The sequence below is a fragment of the Thermobia domestica genome, chromosome 13, assembly GCF_964235325.1.
Source record: "Thermobia domestica chromosome 13, izTheDome1.hap1.1, whole genome shotgun sequence".
Taxonomy (NCBI): Eukaryota; Metazoa; Arthropoda; class Insecta; order Zygentoma; family Lepismatidae; genus Thermobia; species Thermobia domestica.
In genome coordinates this window covers 70,392,718-70,417,265 of record NC_137466.1, presented here as the reverse complement: position 1 = coordinate 70,417,265, position 24,548 = coordinate 70,392,718, and the positions used below count along the sequence as shown (strand labels likewise).

The 24,548-nt window shown below is 32.0% G+C and overlaps 1 protein-coding gene across 1 annotated transcript in view; it reads left to right on the top strand.

The window, feature by feature from the left end:
* The window catches only part of LOC145668221 (uncharacterized), a 63,676-nt gene extending 45,290 nt beyond the window's left edge, over window positions 1-18,386 (top strand). Inside the window, exons 5-10 of the mRNA XM_081735873.1 lie at window positions 3,948-4,166; window positions 6,010-6,228; window positions 8,908-9,129; window positions 10,512-10,760; window positions 13,775-14,002; window positions 17,300-18,386. Coding sequence (XP_081591999.1) covers window positions 3,948-4,166; window positions 6,010-6,228; window positions 8,908-9,129; window positions 10,512-10,760; window positions 13,775-14,002; window positions 17,300-17,316 — 1,154 coding nt within the window. The 3' untranslated portion in view covers window positions 17,317-18,386. The remainder of the gene's footprint in view (window positions 1-3,947; window positions 4,167-6,009; window positions 6,229-8,907; window positions 9,130-10,511; window positions 10,761-13,774; window positions 14,003-17,299) is intronic.
* Window positions 18,387-24,548: the final 6,162 nt, after the last annotated feature.

Genomic DNA, 24,548 nt, shown 5'->3' with positions numbered 1-24,548 from the left:
GACAACTCGATACATTACCTGTCTGTTCTTCTTAACCTTATACTGCCGTTGTTTTACCTGTTTATGAGGAAGTAGTTTCTTAACATGAAGTAGTACGTTTTGTCGCGGATTAAATATCCGAAATGTTTTAATTAGTCCATGACAGGTTGTAATTTATATAAGTGGTACGTTTTGTCGCGGAATAAATATCAGAAATACTTTAATTAATCCATGATAGGTTGTCATTTATGACAGGTCGTCAAGAGTATTACGTTTTGTCGCTGGTCGGGACACCATTTCTGCCATTCCTGTTTTATTAAGGTGTCATTGATCTAAAAATAGTATATTTGTTTGAGACGTTGAATCGATTCCAAAAAATTACTTTCGCTCTATGGTAAATCGATGTTATGGAACCGGAAGTACATGTAAATCTTACCATTTCCAGTTTCAGGAAAGTAATACTAATGAATATGGTATCCTTTCTTGGGACTTTGAATCAATTCCAAATAAAACTTTTCATTGCTATCTATTATAGTGTTTGTTCTTTGACTATCTACACTGAAACCGGAAATGGTTGATTTCTACCATTTCCTGATTCAATAGAGAATTGGCAGAGATAGAATCTATTCTTGGGACTACGTTGAATTAATTAAAAAATGCTTCTCGATACACCTTACAGTTTTTGCTTTATATGTTACGTAACACCGGTATTGAAACCAAAAGTACTGGTATATGTCAACCATTTTAGGTTTCGGTAGACTGTTACTTGTTGTTAGTATGTTTTCTTAAGATACTAAATCGATTCCAAAAACATTTGTCGTTATGTTTTGCTATATTTGTTCTATAACAATCAACGTTGATACCGAAAATGGTTGATTACTAGCACTTCCGGTTTGAGTTTAGGTTAACGGAGAAGTTGCAGCCTATTCTTGAGACACTGAATCCATTAAAGAAAACCGATTCTTGATGTTTCTTACGATTTTGCTCTGATACCTGTCAACAGAGAGATAGACGGATAGACGAACATAACCGTTCTGTAACACTTCCAACACTTACGCCTAACGTAGTTCGAAGGTCTAAAAACTACTTATAATGTCATGGGCGGCGATTAGGGGGGCAAAGGGGGGCAGTTGCCCCCGCACTTTTATGAAGTAACCAATTAATGTATATAGTTTCATTTGGAAATGTAACGATTTTGTATGTGTTACTGATTAATAGGAAAAAATGCTGCCATATAATATTTGCTGTTGCGTGAATACGTATTGGTTGTCTTCCCGTGGAGTAAAGAAAGCTACAGTAATTGCGTTTTAATAAATAACCCCAAAAAATAACCTATTGGAGCACAATTTCAGCATACTTTCATTTCTTCTTACAAGAGCTCGATATGTTAGTGAGCCGCTTTGAAGCTAATCGAAAGAACATTATGCAAAAAAGTAGGGCCTATTTCACAAGTTATTCTTTAATTGCACAAAAATTGACAATTCCTAAAATGTCTTTTCTTCTTTCTAAAGTAAGGAGTATCGATTAAAAAGAGCGTGATAAGAAACAACTTCTACCTTTTCCATTGTTTTGTAGTGTAATATACGAGTGAAGTGTTGTGTTTAATGATGTACGAGTGTATATACAATAAAATTTAGTAAATTGAACATAATTCTAGGTTTTAAGTTTATTTTGTATAACTGAAGTGTGGATTGATTCCAACAAGTAAACCTTACGTTTGGGTGAATCGAGTTGCTGAATGAGACACATATGAGAAAGTAGTACTAAATGTGGTCAGTATTTCAGTGAAGTTTAAGGTGCGAACCTCCAGGAGTTTAGGAGATACAGCTACCAGAACATCACATGGAAGTACAGAATAATCTTCATGCAGTTGGAGGTAAAAGCTCTGTAATACCTCTTCTAACGACCAAAGGTGAATAACATATATATGGGTATATATTAGGACTAGGAGGAAGTCATATAGTAAGGGTATACCTGACGGCGGCCATCTTGAAATCCGCCATTTTGAATTAAGGTTAAGTTTTTAAAATAGGAATAGGGTCATGTGATGCATGATTTAAGGCGCAAATTTAATCAGAAGAACAATGATGACGTTAATTTTGATTTACGCGCAATTGGTAAAAAGTTACAAGGAAATTAAATATTGTTGCAGCGTATGTATTAGTCCTTTTCCCACCTTGTAAATTTTGTGTTAATGTTAATAATTAAATAAAAAGCAGGTGGATAAATATTAGATCTATGCTAAGAGTTGCCTTGATGGTGGCCATGTTCAAATCTGCCATTTTGAATCAGACAAAAGTTTTAAACAAAACGCATAACATTGACACCTTATTAATAGCAAATTTTACCATAAATCCAACGGTATAACCATTTTTGCTTTATCATTAACCAGCATTTGTTATCGCATAAACAAGTTGCTAATTTAAGGAAAAATGACCAAAGTGGAATTGAGTCATAATTGAACTTGGGTCTTTCTTCCAGAAAAGTCATCAATTAGTACAATCAATATGTAGTTCAGAAAAGAGTCCATGACTTGCACAAATGCTCTGCTCACAGTGAGCACACAAACGAGTTACACTTGACCTATTTATCGTTGACAATTCCGTCAAAGCAGTAGTCGTAAGGAGCGATCCATTTAATTTTGTGCTGGTTAATGATAAAGCAAAAATGGTTATACGGTTGGAGTTATGGTAAAAATTGCTATTAATAATGTCTCACTGTTATGCGTTTTGTTTAAAACTTTTGTCTGATTCAAAATGCGGATTTGAACATGGCCGCCATCAAGGCAACTCTCACCATAGACCTAATATTTATCCACTTGCTTTTTATTTAATTATTATCATTATCACAAAATTTACAAGGCGAGGTAAAGGACTAATATATATGCTGCAACAATATTTAATTTCCCTGTAACTTTTTACCAATTGCGCGTAAATCAAAATTAACGTCACCATTGTTCTTCTGATTAAATTTGCGCCTTAAATCATGCATCACATGACCCTATTCCTATTTAAAAAAACTTAACCTTAATTCAAAATGGCGGATTTCAAGACGGCCGCCGTCAGGTATACCCTTACAATATGACTTCCCCCTAGTCATAATATGTACCCATATATATGTTATTCACCTTTTGTCGTTACAAGAGGTCTTACAGAGCTTTTACCTCCAACTGTATGAAGACTATTCTGTACTTCTATGTGATGTTCTGGTAGCTGTATCTCCTAAACCCCTGGAGCTTCGCACCTTAAACTTCACTGAAATACTGACCACATTTAGTACTACTTTCTCATATGTGTTTCAGTCAGCAACTCGATTCACCCAAACGTAAGGTTTACTTGTAAGTATTTTTGTGTTTTGATGTGTTCCAAGAAAGTGAAAACTGCACCTACTGGCAACGAACATATTTCAAGAAGTTGCAAAAGCAAATATTTCTTTAAATGTCGTAGCATATGCTTGTAGTATTTACTGCCTTTCATTTTCTAAGAGTAATAACATACATTTAATAGCATGTGTGGAATTAAATATTAAGTTTTTCATTAATCCTCAGTTTCAATATAACTTTTGCAAAACAAGCATCATTATTCATTACCATGATTAATATTATCCTTTCTATTTATTTGTTTTGCAAATTTATTAAATAATCTGATCACACAATTTTCCAGACAGAATTTTAAGATGTTCATGAGCAAGGAATCAAATCTCTTCTTACACTTTCGTTGTTTAAGAGTACAAACGGCTAGTATCTACTTGCGTTGTTCTTCTCAATTTACTTAATAAAATATGAAATACTATATACGGTATTTTAACTGAAAAATATAGTATCCTATTAGTTATACAACCTTTCGTCAAACAAAATGTTAGAAACAACCAGGGAAACTAACAATTACATACAAACATTCAGATCATGTCTTGCCCCCTCACTTTTAACGTCCAACCGCCGCCACTGTATAATGTTATTCCTATTTCAGAATTTGATCGTGTATGGATCAATGGAATAATAGACAACAATGAATTTGTTTGGATGTCAACAGCTGAACCAATTGGCAATAAAACAGGAGACAAATATCCTCCGTGGTTGTATGATGTACCACGACCAGGAAGGGAATGCTTGCTGTTGGACAGCCATCAGCAACCTTACTTCTTGGATGAAGTCTGCAGTAGACAACACTTCTTTGTCTGCGAAGATGGTAAGTGTTATATAATAAGTTCTTGACAAAAATTAGATATGATAAAAAGAAACTATGAAAATAAATAAATATGTATTCAACTGTCTTTGATCTCTTCGATATAAATTTTGTTACATGAACCACTGGTTTGTAAATAACCTTTATAGTTACGAAAATTATATTCTACTCCCGTTCTGAAATAATTATTCGGTTTGTTAGATGCAATGTAAAAAGAAATTGTAATTTTAAAAACTGTAAACGTTTATTGTCAAAAAGATATTCATTTTCTATGTTAATTCCGCTTCAGAGTATCTGAATATCACAGCTAAGGTTGCAAAATCAAAATGTAGGTTCAGAAGGAAAAATTGTTTTTGAACTATATATATTGTAAGATGGTTTAATCAACTCATCCTTTCTTTTGGCTAATAACATTTTTATATTTATATTTTACAACTTGAAAAACATACCTATTTTAACATATTTAGAACAAGTCTTTTGGTGCATTGGACCCAACAGGCTATCAAGTGGAAATACGTTTTCCACCTTATCTAGAAAACTATTTCGTGAATAGTAATTGCAAGAAACGGATATTATTAGACCTATAATTATTTTAAAAATAGGTTAATTTAATAAAGGAATTATAAAAAGAAGCTTTAATGCACAGAACTTCCTTTCCAAGCATGTGGAATAGAAATCAAGTTCGTGTAGAATTTAGATTTCAGGTGCACTTACAGTATTAAAGAATCAGAGAATCATACGCTTTTCCAATTTATCGGATATAATTTCATTATTTCGTTTTGATGCAGTTAGTATCAATAGAAAAATATACCTTAGTATTACAACAGAAGAGTATTTTGAAACACAGTTGTTCATTAGCTTATTACCCACCATTGTCTCATTTTGGGATACTAAAAAATCACTGTAGCTTATTGCAATTCAAATTTTTAAAAACGTGAGTGTGAAACTACGGTAGACTTCCAAATTATGCGAATTCAATACGTAAAGTAGTACATCTATAACTGATTGCAATAAAGTAATGGGATTGAGGATATAACCTGTTCATCGAACGTTGAATTCATATCAAAATCTCATTACTCGTTATCCTAACCTGTTTTTGTTCTACTTCGATAAAGTTGAAATAAAAAATCGTTAATTTAAGCCACTTTCGATTTAAATAGACGGCTACGGACTCGATAGAACCTACGCTTTGGACGCGGGATCAATTACAAAAAAACGCTTCTTGATATCTCTTACACTTATAGCTCTATTGAAACCAGAAGTACTACAGTGTGTCGGTAAAGTTGCGCAGCCCAAAGTTTGATTGTGTACATATTTTGAACCAAGAAGGATAAAGACATGAGACTTGAAACAAATGTAAGAGTGTTCTATTTAGATATTTTCGAGATCATGACCAATGTTGGAATTTGTAACATTTCTATGTAGTGACAAAAGAAAGTACCAAAAGTGTAAAATAAAAAATGTACAAAATGAAGAAAATCAACATTCAGTTGCAGAAAACTGATTTCCTGCGGATGAATCCCTGTGTATATGTGCGATATGCATCAACATTTATCCATTGGTGCGAAATCAAAGCTTCCGAGTAATCTTGTGTGTCAGAGTCTCCGGGTCAAAAGAACACTATGAAGCGAGATCCTGTCCTAGATGACTCTGATACAAATCATGACCCAGAGTGACCCAATGACTCATACCGTCATTGCAGGTCATCTAAAGATGCTAATAATTTCCTAATGCCTATTTGTATTTTGTTATTGAGAAGGCGTAACATACTATAAAAGTATAAGACCCACCTTTTTCACAAGAAGTACTATTTAAAAAGATAACAACTATTTGTTTTGTGTTTCAGAAGTGGAGAGCACAGCTAAAGGACTTACAATTGGTGGATTCAAAGGAGAAGTTAGAATTAGAAATGAGATTAAGTATATATTCTACAGTGTTGGGTTGACCTGGGCAGAGGCTGTGGCTTTCTGCTTTCACAGAAAGTCTAAGTTGTTGTCATTTGATGAACCAACTATGAAGGAAAATATAGGCTGGATAGTGGAAAATATGGCAGAACTCGAAAATGGTGAGTAACATAATAAGGCTTTGAATTCATAGGTAGACTATTCAACTAAACGTCGAAAAAATAGGAAAAAAATGAAAAATCAATCCTGTATCAAAAATCCTTAAAAATTATAGTCAATTCTTGGGTTACCTTCGAAATGTTAGAAACCGTTTAGTCTGGACAATTTCAACCAAATGCTGTTCTTTTATTCGCTGCGTATGATCTTCAATGTCACGATTATCACACTTTTGCGGTGATATTGTTCAAACGAATACAATTTAAAATAAATATGATAAGTCAATAAAATAGGTTTTAATGAATACGAATAAGCAGAATATGTACTGTAATAATAAATTAAACTATTTTAAAGTCACGTATCTTTAGCAACTTTAATAGGGGGTAATTTTTATACGCAATAGAAGACACCAGTGAATCGAGGAGACCGTCTTTAGAAAGTCATTTAGCAAAAATAAAAAGTATATTTTGTTTGATTTTTGTTACACATTTCTAAACTATAATCACTTATTTCGAGTGGAAAATAAACAGAAGCAATACGACAGAAATGAAAATATTAGCCACGTTTAGTATCTAAAAGTGGCTAAAATATGACGCATTAAAACGTAAAGTGAATAAATTATATAATAAAGTGCGTCATCCTTCACAATTTGCTGAATCGTAACGTTTGGTTATTTTAGGACATTAGATATATATATATAAAAAGCCAAACCAGCATTTACTTTTTGTTATAAACAAAAAGATTATATAATAATATACTGTAATATCGAAGGTATAGTAGAATTCTTCAGTGTGTTTTACGAATCTTAAAAATACTGTCGAACTTTTTTTTTTTAAATTTACACAACAGATGACCAATTCTTACAAAGTATGCAATATAATCTATACTAGTTAATAATTGAAAGATCAGTGTCCTTAAATCAGTAGTTTCCAACCTTTTTTTACCTAACGCTTCTTCATGTACACTGCACATTTCACGCTTCCTCCTTTGCCACTCGCTGGTGTTTTGCAATTTCAGATACAGCATTGAATTTCAATTCTTCAATAGTAATAATAATTCTTAGCAATTAATATTTATTTCTAGGATAACTTCTGCATATCATTTAGTGCAGATTTATGATTTTTAATCAAGCTTTGTTCTTAATGGAACCACAGTTATCATTGAATAGTTATTTTGTGCTTATATTGTATTTAATTTAATGTCTCTTTGTTACAGTATTCGTAATATTTACATTACGAATGCATCTAGGTTGTTTATTCTGTCAGTAATAAACTCCTTATTGCTCGCTCGTCTCACCCTTCAAATTATACACCATTGTTTTAAAAATATATAGTAGAACCTGCTTGTTGATTCTATGTACAGTCTGCGCAAAAACAAACTGCAACATGAGCATGTAAGTTTATTGTGAAACGAGGAAATCTTTTGCTCCAAAATAAGTGTGCAGGGGAGGACGCCGAGGTTTCTCCTGGCGTGATTCGTGCCACTTAGACATTATGTTGATTTCCTGGGATGTTAGGCGTAGTTTCACTATAAACTTACATGCTCATGTTGCAGGATTTTTGCTGCGTACTGTACAATATATGTATAAATGCCTTCTTCATAGTATAAGTTGCGTAACACACTGTTTAGAATTACGGAAGATACAAATTTTTAAAGTTGAGATTAAAGTGTTCTGTAAATATGAGATAGGATTGCAAATGATTGGTTAGAGTGCTGTTTTAGAATTTAACGTGCTGGAGACAATATAAGACGTAAAGCTACAGCGTAATATGGACTTACAGGTAAAACATATTAACTTCCACTACGAATCAATCCTGGTTCTCTCGCAACGAAGCAGTAGTACTAACAATATTAACTACTTTTTACCACCTCCTGATTAACTCTTCGTAAATGTAGTGAATTTCTGGAACATCTTTAGTGTGGCTAGTCTCAGAGACCGGTCTTTTCCTTTCGTTTTCCTATGAATTCTTTCTCATAAAGTCGTTATTAAAGCTAAATATGGTTGTATTATATTACCATCACCTTTACCAATTTACAACTATGATCATTTCAATTATTGAACGTAAAAATACTTTTCTAAGCCTTAAATGAAATATACACCGAAAAACATCAAATGTTGAATAATGGTAGGAGGCACAAAATAATTACAATGAAACTAATATTATTTTATTATTTTGTCCCATTCCTCTTATGATTTACATTCTTATGAACATTATATAGAAATATTTTTATTTTTCGTTCCACAGAACCTGTGAATATTTCAAATAAAAATATGACTAAGCAGAGACCGTATACTAACTTCCAGTCGCAACGACAATGAGGAACTCACTGACACACACATTGAAGCACGTTGCGGGAGAGAAAGATACCAAGAGGTTTAACTCCTACTATCTGTTGCAGAAAATAAATAAATAAATAAATAAATAAAATAAACAACAAATGAACATGAGCCTGTATCTGAGACCTTGCCACACTTAATACACTTAGCTATAGAGTGTCAAATTAATAATAAAAGTTTTGATCTTTCGTAATATTAAAGTGCAAATTCATTTTCGAAACAAATTTCCGTGTGTTTATCGACTAAAATTTTATTATATTAAAACTTACTTTTTACATTTAAAATTATAACTTATATTATATTAAACCTGTTTTATTATTTTTCTTCATTCGTACCCAAATGTTAGAAATGCATCACACTTGGCTTTACGGAGAAAAAAGTAATGACGAATGGAGATGGTTAGACTCTGATAATCTTATTCCTAAAGATGATACAGCTATCAAGTGGGATGCATCAGAAGACACAGGGCCACATCTTTGTCTAAATATGGACAGATTGGATCACGATCAACCATTATTTTTTGGAATAAACTGCAATGACAAACAAGGATTTATATGTGTAAAACCAGGTGAACATTATTTTCTCTCATAATCCTTTAAACTGCTTGATTATAAAGTAAAATATTTCATTATGAAATGTTTGATTAGCCTTTTCATAGGCTGCAATGATAACAAACGAGATAGGATTCTATTAAACTGCGAAATTCAGAGCTCATTCAAATTACCATTAAAAAAATTAAGGATTGACGCTAAGCAGAATCTTGTGAGCATATTATGTTGTCACTTATAAGCTTTTAGTTTAATCATTTTAATATCTGTTGGTTATTAATAATAAAGTGATAATTTGTAAATTTTTTCTAGATTTATAATCAGATCCTGAATTCCGTTAAACTTCTGCAAAATATTATTATTATCAAATTTGGCAACCCATATATATTAATACAGAAAAAATTAGCTATATATTGATATTTCTAATACATTTTAATATTCTCTTTACATCGTTTACAATTCTTAAGTTAATTTTTAATTTAATTCTGAAAAGTTTTAAGACAATGAAATAAGCTATACACGTTCAAAAATCAACTGGTGAGAAAAACCTAAAATGCAATGTTTCATTCAAGTCCACTAGATCTACAGGGGCGTTGGGAGTAAGTTTTATTTTATTTAATGCTTAAACAAATGGTAACAATGTGATAATATGATGAAAATGTCAAGGATGACAAGACTTCACTTGGTTTGGGTTTGGAGGAAAAGAAGATTATGGAGGCCCAGATATGTTTTTCGCCTAGGGTATAAAATATCGTAGAGCCGCCTCTGTGTTGTTTATCGAGTTGGACTCTACGAGGAAGACTCAAACATAAAAGGCAATGTTTTAATCCTCTGAAGCCAGCGCTATTTTTGTCAACAGGAGTGCTTGATAGGTCACATTTGCCTTGAGTCCTTTCCCGCTTTCTCAGCATGTGCTTGGGATTGGCTATAGGGCCTTGTGGTACAGCTTAGCTCACGAATCTCTGCCGCGGTTCTAATTCTTCGTAGGCATCAATCGCGGCAGAGATTCGTGAGCTAAGCTTTACCTACAATGATATTCCCTTACGGCAAACGTCATTGTTCGTAACGCTAGTTCCTAATAGTAAACAGTCGAGGTAATAGATGTTTCCACGTGTGGGATTGTTATGTATAACAAAGTTCTTGAATAATTGGATAAGTATGGAAGGAGTTTCGGGTAGTTGGTGGCCAAACTAAAAAAATGTTGAATGTAAACAAGTGTACAGCTTTTATTTAGTAGTGTACAGCGGGCTGATGCTTGAGCGAAGCACTAGTAGACGTTGCAAAATCTCATTTTTTAAAAATAATATTAAAAAAGTTAATAGAAGTATCTTTGTGAATTCTCAGTTATGCTACTTAAGACTTATGGAAACCATGTTGTCAATCTTAATCCTCTTATACTCAGTTTCAGCTGAAAACGAAACGGAAGATCAACCAGATGCATTGGAACCAAGATTTTTGATTGACGAAGGAAAAAATTATCATTTGCAAGCTGAGACACAACTTCTAGACAGTGGAGAGAGGACATATGAAGTTAAATATGAAAGAGTGCCATTCGATGAAGCTCAAAATTTATGCAACATTTCTGGCATGACGCTAGCAACTCTAGACAACGAAGAATTAGTTCGGTTCGTACTTATCAACTTACGTCACCGTAAGTATTAAATATGTTAATGATAAAACATACACCTTTATTGAGAAGCTCCTTACCATTAAGAAATGTTCACGCAGTTTATAAAATCTGGTGGATGGTGTAAGATCTAGTAGAAGATTTAGAAAAGCATTCAACGCTGAATCACCTTAATCCCCTTAGGTAGGACGAGTTACTCGTCAATACGCCTAATTTTCATTTTGTCTATCTTTTACCATTTTGCCTATCATTCATAGTTGAAAATCACATTCAGCATTTTAGGCGAAATATGAATTCGTGTTCCTGCCATCTCGCCTAATGATCTTAAGACTGAAATACCTTCTATGTAGAAGGCCTGACAGTGTTTCTATATTAATTATTTCACATATTCATGTTTGTTTCAAATAAGTATGAAATAAATTATTTCATTGAAATCATTTACATTAAATAAATCATATAAACATATTCATTATTTCCCAGAATGAAGTACTAAGCCATGCCTCACAATAAATGTGTGTAAGCATCGGGAATTAATACAGTATGAGCATCGGGAATTAATACACAACCCTTCAGCAGCTTGCATAATAACAAGTTCTCGGGGATGATAATCAATTGAGATGCTTCTGATAATTCAGTATTCATTTAATTAAGCAGAGATATATATATACGTGCCCTGTTTAATTTTTTTCACTAATTTCTTTATTAAATTGATTTCCATTCTCTTGTTTGAGATCGTCTTTGAACGAAACAAGTAACCCAGTAGGTCTAGATTAGAAGAAAATATATGGTAAAATATATACAGTGAAACCTCTGAATAACGGACACCAATGGGACATGAATTTTTGTCCGTTACTGAGAGGTGTCCGTTAAAGAGAGGTTACAAAAATTTAATTTTTCACAACGGTAATTGTATACAGTAATATACAGTAAATACATTATGTATGAGCGTAAATATGTAAAATGCAATATGAAAACAGTGTATTTAGTACGTTTTTGAATTACTGGGAGGGATGAAGAAGAGATTCATTTCTGTTAAATAATATTATTGCTGGGGGATGTGTTAATATATTTGTATACTGCAAAAGATGCATGGGAAGGAAAGTGGGAGAGAATTTTTCATTTATTTCAAATTCTCAGAACCTTCTCAAAAGATGTGTTAGGAACCAACTAACCGGCTAAACTCCTTTGTTTAGCGAAAAAGGCATACCTTTTCCTCTACAAGGGTAACAAAACTCATTAGCAAGTGTCCTCTGAGAATCCTCAGTAGAAATGTGTGTGTGAGTATGTGTGTTTGTGCATTGGCGCGGTATATTCGTTGACGGAATCGATGAAAAGATAATTTATTGGGAGTGTATATGTTTATTGACCTAAAAAGAAGCAGGAAAAACTCCAACTCAGACTTGTTCCAGTATCATAATTAAAAGAAAAATGTTGCTTTTCAAAACAAAAAAAAAAAAAAAGTACAAGAGGAAATATTCCTCGTTGAGAATGTTATTATAAAACAATCAATGTTTTTGTTACCTATGAAATTGTCGGGAAAGATGCAAGGCCTAGAGAAAAAAGGACTAATAGGAAAGGGAAAATCTTTCGTATAGAATTCTTGGTCATACAACTGACCCTGTATGAGTGTTATTGCTTATTGAAGGTTTTCTAGGATTTCGAGAAGAAAACAGTTTATTGCGGGCAGACAAAAAAAAAAAAAAAAAAAAAAAGAAAGAAAGAAAAAGAAAAGAAAAGAAAAGAAGAATTTCAAGTTCAGCTTGAAGCTGTTCTGTTTGATGGTTCACCAGGTCTAGACTCATGATAGATACACTTGTTGGGAAAATACTTTTCTGTTTACTGTAATATATCGCAGAACCGAGAATAATTCCTGTCCGTTATGAAGAGGTTATTGAAACGTTTGGGGGAACAAAGGACTGTCCGCATCCGTATGTGAGAGTGTCCGTAAAAGTTAGGGTTTTGTTCTGTAAGAGAACATATATTTTTGCCGGGACATAAAAATCTGTCCGTATTGTAGAGGTGTCCGTTAAGGGAGGTTTCACTGTAGTTTTTAGCTCAGGAATGTCATGACAACGTTATGATACCATATATTTCAGACTTAAACGTAAGCGCCAATAGAGCTATAGTGTAAAACTTCAGAGCTGGTTTTAAACATTATCACATAACTATTTCTCCTAAATAAGATTGTTAGGCGGAATAAAAATTATGCCAAATGGAAATTCGTGTTTCGCTTAAGATGTTGGATATGATTTTTATCTATAGATGACAGATGACAAAGCGCTAAGCGAAATTTAAGAGAAGATGGAAGACACCTTTCGGACTACAGAAGTATACAACTACTTGGAAATTACTAAGAAATGCTAATAATATTAATGTTAGCACTCGTATCTCTTTAACAAATAGAGAGCTTCTATCCGAATTCTTTGTTTATTCATGGAAATCACCCAGCTTCATATGACAGGAGGAGATCAAATCAGAATCAACGTCTGATAGAAATACAGTACTTCAATTGGACATCTCCTGGCGAATTCCACCATCGGTGGATAAAGATAAATCATTCAATAAATGCAGTGTCGGCTCTTACGAGAAATCATAAGTAAAAGTTACAGTTTTATCTCTATAAGGTAAGGGCCTAATTATTGTATAAGAAGCTTAGTTTGTAGCGAAAATAATGTGATCTTTACTGATGTGACTTCCATCAATAGCCGCCACTGATCAATGCTCATCATGTTACTATCATAAATCCGCAGTTGGTTAAGTTAGACTTAAAACTAATATGCAGAGCCGTCTTCTATAATACCACGTTAAAGAATATGTTCGTCACCTACATCAAATGATTAAGCCTTCTCTAGAAAACGAGCGTTAAGGCCTATTTCTTCAAATAGTTTTTCTTTCACCATATCTTCTGTCATGTGCCTCAGAAAATAAATACCCAATTACTTGTTCTAGTAACTTTCATTTGTTTTAAATTACTATTCATGATGTGCATCAAACACGATTTATTTACGGTTAAATGAGATAATGTACTTTCGTTGCAGATGAAGCTGGATTGTGGATCGGAGGGAAACTAGTGAATGGTCAATGGATGTGGCTGAAAAATAAAACCTATATTTCCCAAGATAAACCTTCCAAAGGATATCCACCATTCACTCACCGAGATGTCAGAGCAGGCCGAGATTGTTTATCGCTAGAACAAACTGATTCTGGAACTCCAAGATTCATGGATTACAAATGTTCGGATTTCAAATATTTTATATGTGAAGCAGGTAAAGATATATATAGGTATATTGTAAGTAAGAGACAAAATTTTAATTAATCATTGAGTTTTAGTTCTCAAATATATGCGTATGGTGAGAGAGTTATGTCATATTAAATCAGAGAATCTTCCTCTGTAGTAGAATGTATGATTATAGATAATATTTTGTATATATGGATTTTAACTTATTCAAATAATTGTAATTGACAGGTATGGTAGTACAAGTTGATGAACCACAAGAACCGAATTTTCGGGTAAAGGTGTTTAAGATTATTAAATAATGTGCGAAATCGCGTCTGCGGACCAATTGTTCAAATTTTCTTTTTCTACTATATTTTATATTTAACGACTTTCTATGCTCAAATTATTGGTAACTGGTATGATGGTCAAATTATCAGATAAATACAAGAATGCAATGAGAGTTATCAAGTTTAGTGATCACACCCCTAATTTTCTTTGACTATTCAAACTTTTTATCGAGACTCCATTTTCCCCAAAGCTCCTGATTGGTCTACTAAGTAATTTCTGATAGTATATGTCTAGGTATGTACTAATTAAGTGCTGCAGCGAAGTGGGGGGTCGTTACATCCAGATTCTTGTCAAAATACAATTTTAAGTAATTTGACTTTCTTTATATGATAAAAATAATGAAGAATAAAAACCACTACATGCCTGTAGTTCTTCGAAACCTTGGATTCTCGCTCCTTCTAACTTTCTATTGCACCACCACAGACAATATTAGTTACAATTTCAGACACATATATTAAAAGAAAACTGCATATTTTTTTTTTATTTATACTGACGTGCAAAATTAAACGAGCGAAACGAGTAGGATATTTCGCAGCAAATACCGTAATGCTTGTAACGTATATAAATAAAGAGATAGTTATACGCATGCCTTCCCTATCAAAGACAATCCCAAAAGTTCACGCTAGAATCAAGGAAAATTAATTTCCCCCGCCATTTCTGGTCCAATAGAAATTAAGTTGGTATAGTTCAATACTAATAACCAAAAAGTTAGAATAATATAGGGTCTAAAGTACTATCCCTAATATTACAAATGTAATAGTAAGTAAGGCAAATTGTATGGAATATAAAAATTTTCAAATTTTCAAAAAGAAAATTATTGGGTAAAACAATAAAAAAAATCAAGCACTAATAAGGATTGAAGTTTAAAGTTTGATATAAAAGTATAACAAATTCCATTAAAAACCAACACCAACGGCAGCTGCAGTATATAAATGGATAGCATTGACTGAAAAAGCCACAAAGCGATTCAAAAGTTCGTTAACAGAAAGAGATCAATCTATTTGATTTTATTCTATCTGAGTATAACACCTTTGAATATTACTAAATAATGATTAAGTTAAATACTTGAAATGCTTCACAAATTTCACATTTTCGAATTTACTCTAAAAAAAAGTATACCTAGTACTTCCAGTTGTCCGTATTTAATCCATATATTTGAAAAAGTTTTACCCCAATTGCAAATTTATCCCAAAAGGCACAATTTTAACACATCGATTTTTCCCCCTTTCTGATTGATTGTAGACTGTGATCTGACGATCCACAACAGCACTGTACTTTAAAACGATTTTAGTACCTATTATCTTCATTAGAGATCTTAGAGAACGTACAAATTATTAATTGAATAAACTCTAAAGAATCAAATATAAACACTATGAAAATAGTAAATTGTATCGAACTCCTCAGTCAGTAACCAAGAACGAAGAATAACTAGAATGTTTTCTTTTAACATATTTTTTTTTACATTAAAAAGTCCATGTTACATGCTCCATACTAATAGCTACAAAGCTGAAGAAATGTTGCACCATTAAAACTTACGAGCAGAAGCAGGAATCGGAGGGAAAATAATACTTTTATCATAAAACATGACTTAATGGGGATAAACACCTACATTGCAAATTGTGAAAGCTACACTTAATAAAAGTTGTGATGATCTGGAACCCTATGCAGTTCTAGAATTGTAATCTATACTTAAAACGATAATGTATTGATCAAATCCGAAGGGATCCACTAATATGTCCATAGATCTCTGAGAAAGAAATGAACTTCTTGCCTCCCTAATGCGGCTCATATATATTCGAACGTTTTCAGGTCAGGAGTATTTGCTGTTCATGTCAATTCTATTAAGGTAGTATCCTCACTGCTAAGGAAGTAGTACTTGATTTATTTTTAAAAGCAAATCATATTACATTTTTAAAATATGCAGTTTTTACACTAAATATCTTCAAATCTCAATTTTCAGATATTTCATCGTAAATTTTCAGTCTTCCTTCATTTTCAACTGTAATTTAATTAAAAGTTTATGGTGAAATATTTGGCGATTTATGTTGTCAGATTTTTGACCATAAATGTTTTGGAATATTTCCTGGAAAAATATAATTACAGCCTTGTTCCAGAAACCTAGCCTTGAAAAGCTCTATGATGTAAGTGGTAGATGTAGCTGGACTAAACAAATATCAATATTCTTAGTGCTATTGATATTTATGTCAAAGAATATATATTTATGACAGAATATATATAGTTGTAACTTCGATAAATCAAAACAGGATTCATGTGTTTTTGATGTTTACTTATATAAATTTAATCTAACAGTTTTAAACCAATATTACAAGTAATAGATCAAACTTTTAAAAAGGTTAGTTGTTTTCTACATAATATTCGGGATCAAGTGGTGATAGTTTAAAATTGATTTCAGAAGACGTGATAGTTATGGAAAATAATCACATATATAATATATTATTGATGAAATAATCACGTCCACGGGTGTAGGCTCAAAAGATTTCTTACTTTCAGAAGACCAGACAATAAAATAGTAATACTTCTATAATTCTTACATAAAGCACTATTTATGAATAACCAGTTGAAACACGGTTACGATACGTAGATATTTTCAGATTAGATAACGTATCAAATAAGATGCTCAATATAAGTGTTGGCACATTTTAAGCGAAAATCCGCGACTAAACACTCAGACGAACTGAAACGTAATTCTATGAAAATAGTTCGTGTATCATCCCTGATATTACCTCTGTTGTTTGATCAGAAATTTAATTAGATGTGCTTTTCTGTTGCTTAGAATTTTTGCTAAGTTATTGCTCCAATATGAATTATAATCTATGAAATTAATTGACTGTAATAAGTAATATTTCATTATTGAAAAATACTAATAGCATTTATGAGTAACTGAACAGCTTTCTTGTTCAATTCACATGTAAGTTCACATGTAAAGGAAATATGGTTAAATTGACTAAATCTCGTTATCTTTTAAATTATTTTTCAGATAATCAAGCTCGCTAGAATGCCATCTTACGTTCCTTCAAACAAATGTCTAAATTGGAAACGTTAAAAGAAGACACGTTTTTCAGCTAAAACGAACTTAAATTTATTAAAATTAGGTGCATTAAATTTAAGATTTTGTAAATTATACATCCTTATTTTAAGTGAAAATTATTATTCTTGAATTTAGTCTATATAGAGTTTAGGATCTTTGTTGTGATCTCCCTAACTTCTTTCTTTAAAATTTTAGTGTACAATTTGAAGAGAATAATTTTCTTCTAACAGCTAGTGGTGTAAATAAAAGTTATAGCCAATTTGCCTAATCTTTTCTCCATCTTACACTGCCTCTTCAATATGAAAAACATATCGTATTATAAGCCAGATAGTACGTACCGTGGTATTTAATAAGCTATATAAGTTTTTTTCTTAATCGTTAGAAACTCAGAGGCACAGTTCACAACATCATAACTGTTGACAATTTAAATTACTTCACTATATTACAAGATTTGTAAAAAAAAATATTAGTTTATTAAAACCATTTCGCAATTATTAAAGAGCCTATTTTAGAACATGTTCATATTATTTATTGTTATCAATGGCGGCTATTCAGGAAAGTCAATTCGGTAAAAAAAAAATATTAACATTTTATCTCCAGAAGTAAAGGGAAGAAAATTTAAAATACATATGTGCCAATTCTTGTGTACAACTTATGGCAATAAAATGTGTCCCAATTCTCTTAGCTTATAATAATGTTAATTTTTGCCAGTGTGATTTTCTTCTAAAGCCGCCACAGGTTGTTATTGAGGTATTTACAAAAGCAAAAATGAGAAACACAATAATTTTAATAATACGGTGTATATCCTTAGCGCATTATTACTGTAGACTCTCGACAAAAGAAAAATATAATACCAGAAAATACATACGTTGTAAACAACTTCAACAACCAGTGAAGAGAATTCATTATTTGTATTAAACTGGTGTAGATCTTGTTTTGTTTAATTTGAGAGACAAGTTATTTTACTTCGTGCTTTAAATTTAATGTCTGCTCTATTCACTTAAAAAAATAAACTGCTTGCTAAATTGAAAAAAAATGTTAAGAAAAAAGGAAAGAAACACCAAAGATGCATTTCTTCCACCAATATTAGACGAAACTTTGATCGGCAGGAAAACTAAGTGTATGTTTAATTCGTTATGATACTTATAGATTTTAGTGATTTGTAAATAAAATTCTGTATCTTTCCTTTTTTAATATTTGAGCTTATTTATAACCTCACATCTTATAACCAAGTAATAGATTTTGTGGTAGAAGTGAAACAGCATTCGTTACTAGCTAGAACGTCAGTTTATTTGGTGGCATCACATAGAAGACAGGTGTTGTCCTTTTAGAGCGCAAACGATTCAGTCTTTGAAACAGAAACGAACTTCTTGTTAAAATGTGTAATTTGGATCAACCGCGAAATTTAATATAAAATGATGGGGGACTAATTTTTTATGATTGGCCTTATTTCATGTTCCATCGAACTTTTCGACAGAGAAGGTAGGAGTGTTAATAAATTTAAGGAAAAATTCGACATTCTTCGGGTACTTGGACACTGGAAGGACAATGTTATTCATCCTATAAGACAATTTCTGGTAAATCTTTCGGCTTATAGAATTATATTTAGAAGGCGAAATTGATGACATTTTCTCAAGGTTTACATCGGGTAATGTATTTGTAATTAACTAAACTGATTTAATAGATTTTCACCTTACAGTGGCGACCGAAGTTTTTGAGCGGTCAAATTCAAATTCAGCTAATTGCAAAACGTATTTAAAAAAAAATGGTTTATAATGTTAAAACTCCGTAATCAAAGTGATTACCAGACTTATACATTCAACACCGTGTACTATCATTCACTTTTAAGCTATTACTAGGACTTAAGCTTTCATTAGGAATTCCTTACAGTCATAATTCATGAAATTATACGTGTCGTTTGAATACGAGTACGAACAGCTGTGTGTTGTTTGAATTTCTTCGCTTTAGGAGGACCAGAGTGGTGTCATTGCATTAACTGTTCTTCGACTCTCCAGTAGCATACGACATGCAGGTTTCATTCCCTGTCACTATGTGAGGAAATATATAATCTTATCTTAACCCAACGGAAAAAACATTTCATGCAGTTGTCATTCTTTGTTCGTTTTAGCATTGGCATTTTTGGCTCCTACCTCGGACACAGTTTGTGTTAACTCAGCTTGCCAGTTGCGTTTTGGCGGACACTTTTGAAAACTCTTTGACAAGTTCAGTTATTGTGACCGGGCAATTAGATCACACTTGCTTGTTAACCTGTTCATCCGCTACGCTCATCGTCATGAACATTTGAACATCCTTCCCAATACTCTGTGCACTATCTGATTTTCCGTTCACTCGTTACTGTCGGTCTGTAAATGGCACATAATTCCCGACGAACAGCTGCACTCTACGCTTTGGCGTTCAGAAATCGCATAACAGATCTCACTTCACATTTGGTAGGATTTAGTATTACGGCAAGAACAAAATACCAGGGCATGCTTCTGCGCATGCTCAACTTCATCAGTGTTGCAAACCCCGGGTAAAAAGTATAGGCCTTCTTTTGGCATACGCCTCGTAGATGTAACTATTTGATGATGACGAATAACTGGTACGTGTGATGCTTTATTGGAATTAGTAACTCGATTATTGCTCATTTGAGGCTCGACCTGATTCATCTATAGACAATGTTTAATTGTTTCTTTATGTTGAAAGATAAATTTTTAAATCTTGAGAATAATAAATAAAGTTATTGATTTGCAATTTTTAAAGTTATTGATTATTGATTGATAATGAAATAAGAATTTAAATATTTTTTTCTCCATCTATGTATTATACTTAATTAATCGAATCCAGATTTTCTGAAGCTAAGTAACATTTGTAAAGCTCTTTTCTTTTTTAACATATATATTGTATCGGTCTCTCTATTTACGGTCAGACATATGAATTGGTGAACGGAGTTGTTGTAAATTTACAAAAGGGTTTCACGAGCGAGATTTGAAGTTCGGGACAAGATCCTAGAAATCTTTTGAAATTTCTAGTACTAATGATACCTCAGATTCTTCTGATACTTTTGAAAGAGGTTTTGAAAGGAATGTGATTTTTTTTTTTTTTAAATGGTTTTATATTGAGAAATCCTATTGTTCTAAGATATATTTAAATTAAAGATTGAGGTTTGAATTTCTATTTGAATAGTATTGTGAAACAAACCTTTTTGTGTAAAAAAAAAGTGATAAATTAGTTTATAGTTGTTTATAAAAAGCTATGTTAAACTATCGTAATGGCGTGAACATGCTTAACCTTTGTGTACACAACTTGGTAATAGTCCCCTAGTTTGTAGAAGTAGGAAATTTTCTCTGATTTACCTTTGAGATGACCTATTTAAGGGGGACTGTGAAATGAGATTCAACATTGAAAGATTGAAAGGCAAATGAATGAACGCTGGAACTCTGGAAAGAGTAAACGAAACTTCCCTTTTACCGATGTACTGAGTGACTAGATCTCAAAATAATAATAATAGTAATAATCAAGCATTTTTCGTATATATCTAGCGTAAAGTTATAAATATGGCAGCAATTTTAAGTATAATTCCTATTAGGATTGTACCATGTGTTCTTATTTATAACAACTGAATATAGAAATTACTTTATACTAATGACGTGATTTGAAAAATTGCTTTGTTTTCGAAAAATGATAAAATTTTCTTTATCATTTAAATACATAATTTTTAATCGTATAGATGTAAAATATAAATACGAGAGTGGAGCAATGTATTAATACAACGTAATGTAATAATATGTACAGCAATACTGGAAGAATAATTATCATAAACAACTTTTAATTGATAGAAATAAATAGCCATAAATATTGTTACTTTCTATATAAGTTAACACAGTTGATTGATGTTTGTATTGAAATATCTGTGGTAACAAATTGTAAATCAATGTGAGCGTCGCAAATAAAACAAAGTAATTATGACGTATTTAAGCAAAACTTTATTTCATACTTTAAATTAATATAATGCAATTAAAAAACAGATTACATAACTAGAATTGTTTTAACAATAAAACACTTTTGTAAATAAATTTTAGATCATTTAGAATTTCTATTTCCATACATACAAGGAAACTAAACTAGAATTGAGGAAAACAATTTACGTACTTTTCAACTGAAACCATTTTCTTTTTTTATTTTAACTCTACAATTCGCATCTGATCTATAGATATTTATGTTATTACGAATAAAAATATTTTTGTTAATTGTAGACAAGAGCAAGAAATAGTACAATGAATATTTTAAGTTGTAATATTTTGTATTGTAAAACGTGTATATTACATAAAAATCCATTGAAAATAATAATTGCAAATTTATTCATAAAAATATGCATATATTTTGTAAATGAAACTTGATTTTGAACAAAAATAGTGTAGAAACTGATGTCAGTTTCCAATCCGCATAATAAATTTTAAATTTTTAGAAACTGTTTTATCTTTCTGTATAAAACATCATGAACATTGTAGAAAATAACTATAATGATTTATTTTAATATAACGTTGAAGTTGTACAACATATTATCATCGAACGGGTACTGCATACTGCTTGCTATTCCTGTTTGAAAATCTGGAAGTTCTGGGTTCGATTTAGGTAGAAAGTTGTCCCGATTATAAATTAGTCCAAGATTTTTCCTCAGTTGAAACAATCAAATGATGATACATTTAAAATATGGGTCTCGCACTTCATTTCCATTGTTTTGTTTAAGATTAGTAGTGATTTCAGTTTTGATAATTCTTGGGAGCTCTTTCTAAAATTCTCTTCTAAATAAACACAAAGGTGCCAAAAAGTCGGCTTCTTTTTTTTTTTAAAAAAACTGAAATTTTCTGGGTTTTTTTCTTGCTTTACGTTCTTTTATTTTTTCAAGTGCCACTACTATATTTCTGCAGTAGACTCTGCAATTGTGGAAGTCCGTTTACAACATCCAGTACTTGTGAGTCGTATGTTTAGTTCGTTGCCATGGGTTTTAGAACTAACATTATATTACACTGGTTGCCAATGAGTAAACGTAATGAAACCCACAATAGCAGAAGAGTCGTGTTGGGTGCCCAACTATCTTATCAAGTACATGGAAATTTGAAATTTTGTCATATGTTTTACTGGTTGTCTAAATTGATACTGGCAGGAAGAAAAAATACAATAACCATATTAACATTACAAAAAGATTTTTGTTTTGGAATAAATTTCGATTACATCTCGCTCTCTGTTCGGAAAACACTTTTATTCTGAGCAACAAATATTGCGATAGAACATATGATTGTTTTTTGTTTGATTTCAATTTAAGTTCCCTTTTAGCAGCAAGGCTATATAAGATGTGATCCTACAATTTGATGTGAAATATGAACCACATTAGCTCCCAATTGGATTGAAATCCGGGTCTCAAACGCCGAACCCTCGTAGATAAACTGAATTCCGTTTAGAAAGTTAAAGCCATAATTGATTATTTTGGGTATGATGTTGGTTTGATGTGGTAGTAAAATTCATTATTCATAGAATTTCTTCTTTCTTTACTATTGTATCGTTTCAAAATATTTGAAATAAACTTTTGGGTAAAATTTTTAACTCTGTAATTCTCAAATTTTAATGGCCTCAACTTATGTCAAACCTAGCTATAATGAAGATTTATTTTACTTATAAAATTTAAATGACAGCTTTGTTGCACATTTTGTCTTACATTTTCAGAATAGTTTTTGCTAACGCTTAAACTTTCTACTTAAACATGTTTAGTTTTTGAATATTAGTCTAATATATTTCCAAAGTACAAACAATTTGTTGAAACTAGAAAACTCACTATTACACCGATTTCCTCTTTTTATTTCCTCTCAAATTCTTTGATTCGTGAATTTCTTTTTCATGATTTTTTCTTTACAATACAGTAATTAGATGTCTTTTTGTGTTATAATGGAAAACGAAATATGAATAGTACATTATTTCTTAATTTAAACTGAAATATTTAAAAAGTCAAATTTCCCAAACAAATAACCAGTGGTAGAAGTAAACTTCTTTTTACTTAAAAAAAAAAAAGAAGCCATATTTTTTTGACCCTTTGCATCTTTAGATGAACACCAAATATACTGACGCTTTGGATATCTCTCTCCACATTGCAGCTGAAGAACATCGGCAGCAGAATATTGCAACCTTCATAAAAATATCACTAGCATTAGACAACCTCCTCCAAAGAGCCCTTAGAAGACAAGCAGGTATTAAATCAGGGAGATCTTACTCCTTCCTTCTAACAACGCTCGTGTCTATTTGATCAGCGTACATTAAAATGACTTTGTTATATACACAAAGATGGTATAAAAATATTGGAAATGTCTACAGAAAATGCAACTTTGCTGATTGATATGACAAAGAATTCAATAGTTAATCAACAGAAAAGCTCTGATTATTCGTGGAACAGAGGAATATAAGTTTTGAATATATTCCCGAAAGATATTGTGTATATCAATTCATTTGGATCTTCTTGAAACCACGACTCAACAACTGCAACGTTGAGAATTTACTCATTATAATCCTGGAAAATTACATGAATGACTGAAAAAAATCTGGGCCATAGGATTCACGTGTTCACTCTTGCTTAATCACAGGCAGTAATGCTTCTGTCAGAGTACCACGGGACTTATGGAATATTAGGAAATTACGATCCACAGACGATGTTATGTTTCACGGTAAATTAGAGGAGAAAGTTCGGAAAATAATCATCTTTGGGTATTTGCTGTATATAAAGACAACTTGTTGGAAATTAGGTGAAAAGGACTCTTTGGACTATATTTTGCTTCTCCAATTACTGGCAGTCAATTTTATATATTGTCGTTAAAATTTTCATCACGCTTACGTGTCGTTGAAGTTGACTATGAGTTTGGAAATTGCAACCCAACCGCGGTTGCTCAGTTTATGCAACCTGCGTCAGACTATGGTTGTCACAATACACTGTTTCAGGTGCTGATTTGAGTTTCACATACACTTATGCCGTATTTACTCTACCGCCCTCGGCGATCCCTGTCAGAAAGACTTCTCTTCCGCCCATTACTCTTCGTCAAAGTTGTTTTAGCATGGATTCTGAAAAACGTTATATTGTAGGACCTGGAATGTACAAAAAACAAAACAAATAGTTTTCTCTGAGATAATGCAGAAGTTGTGCAATGGTTTACGG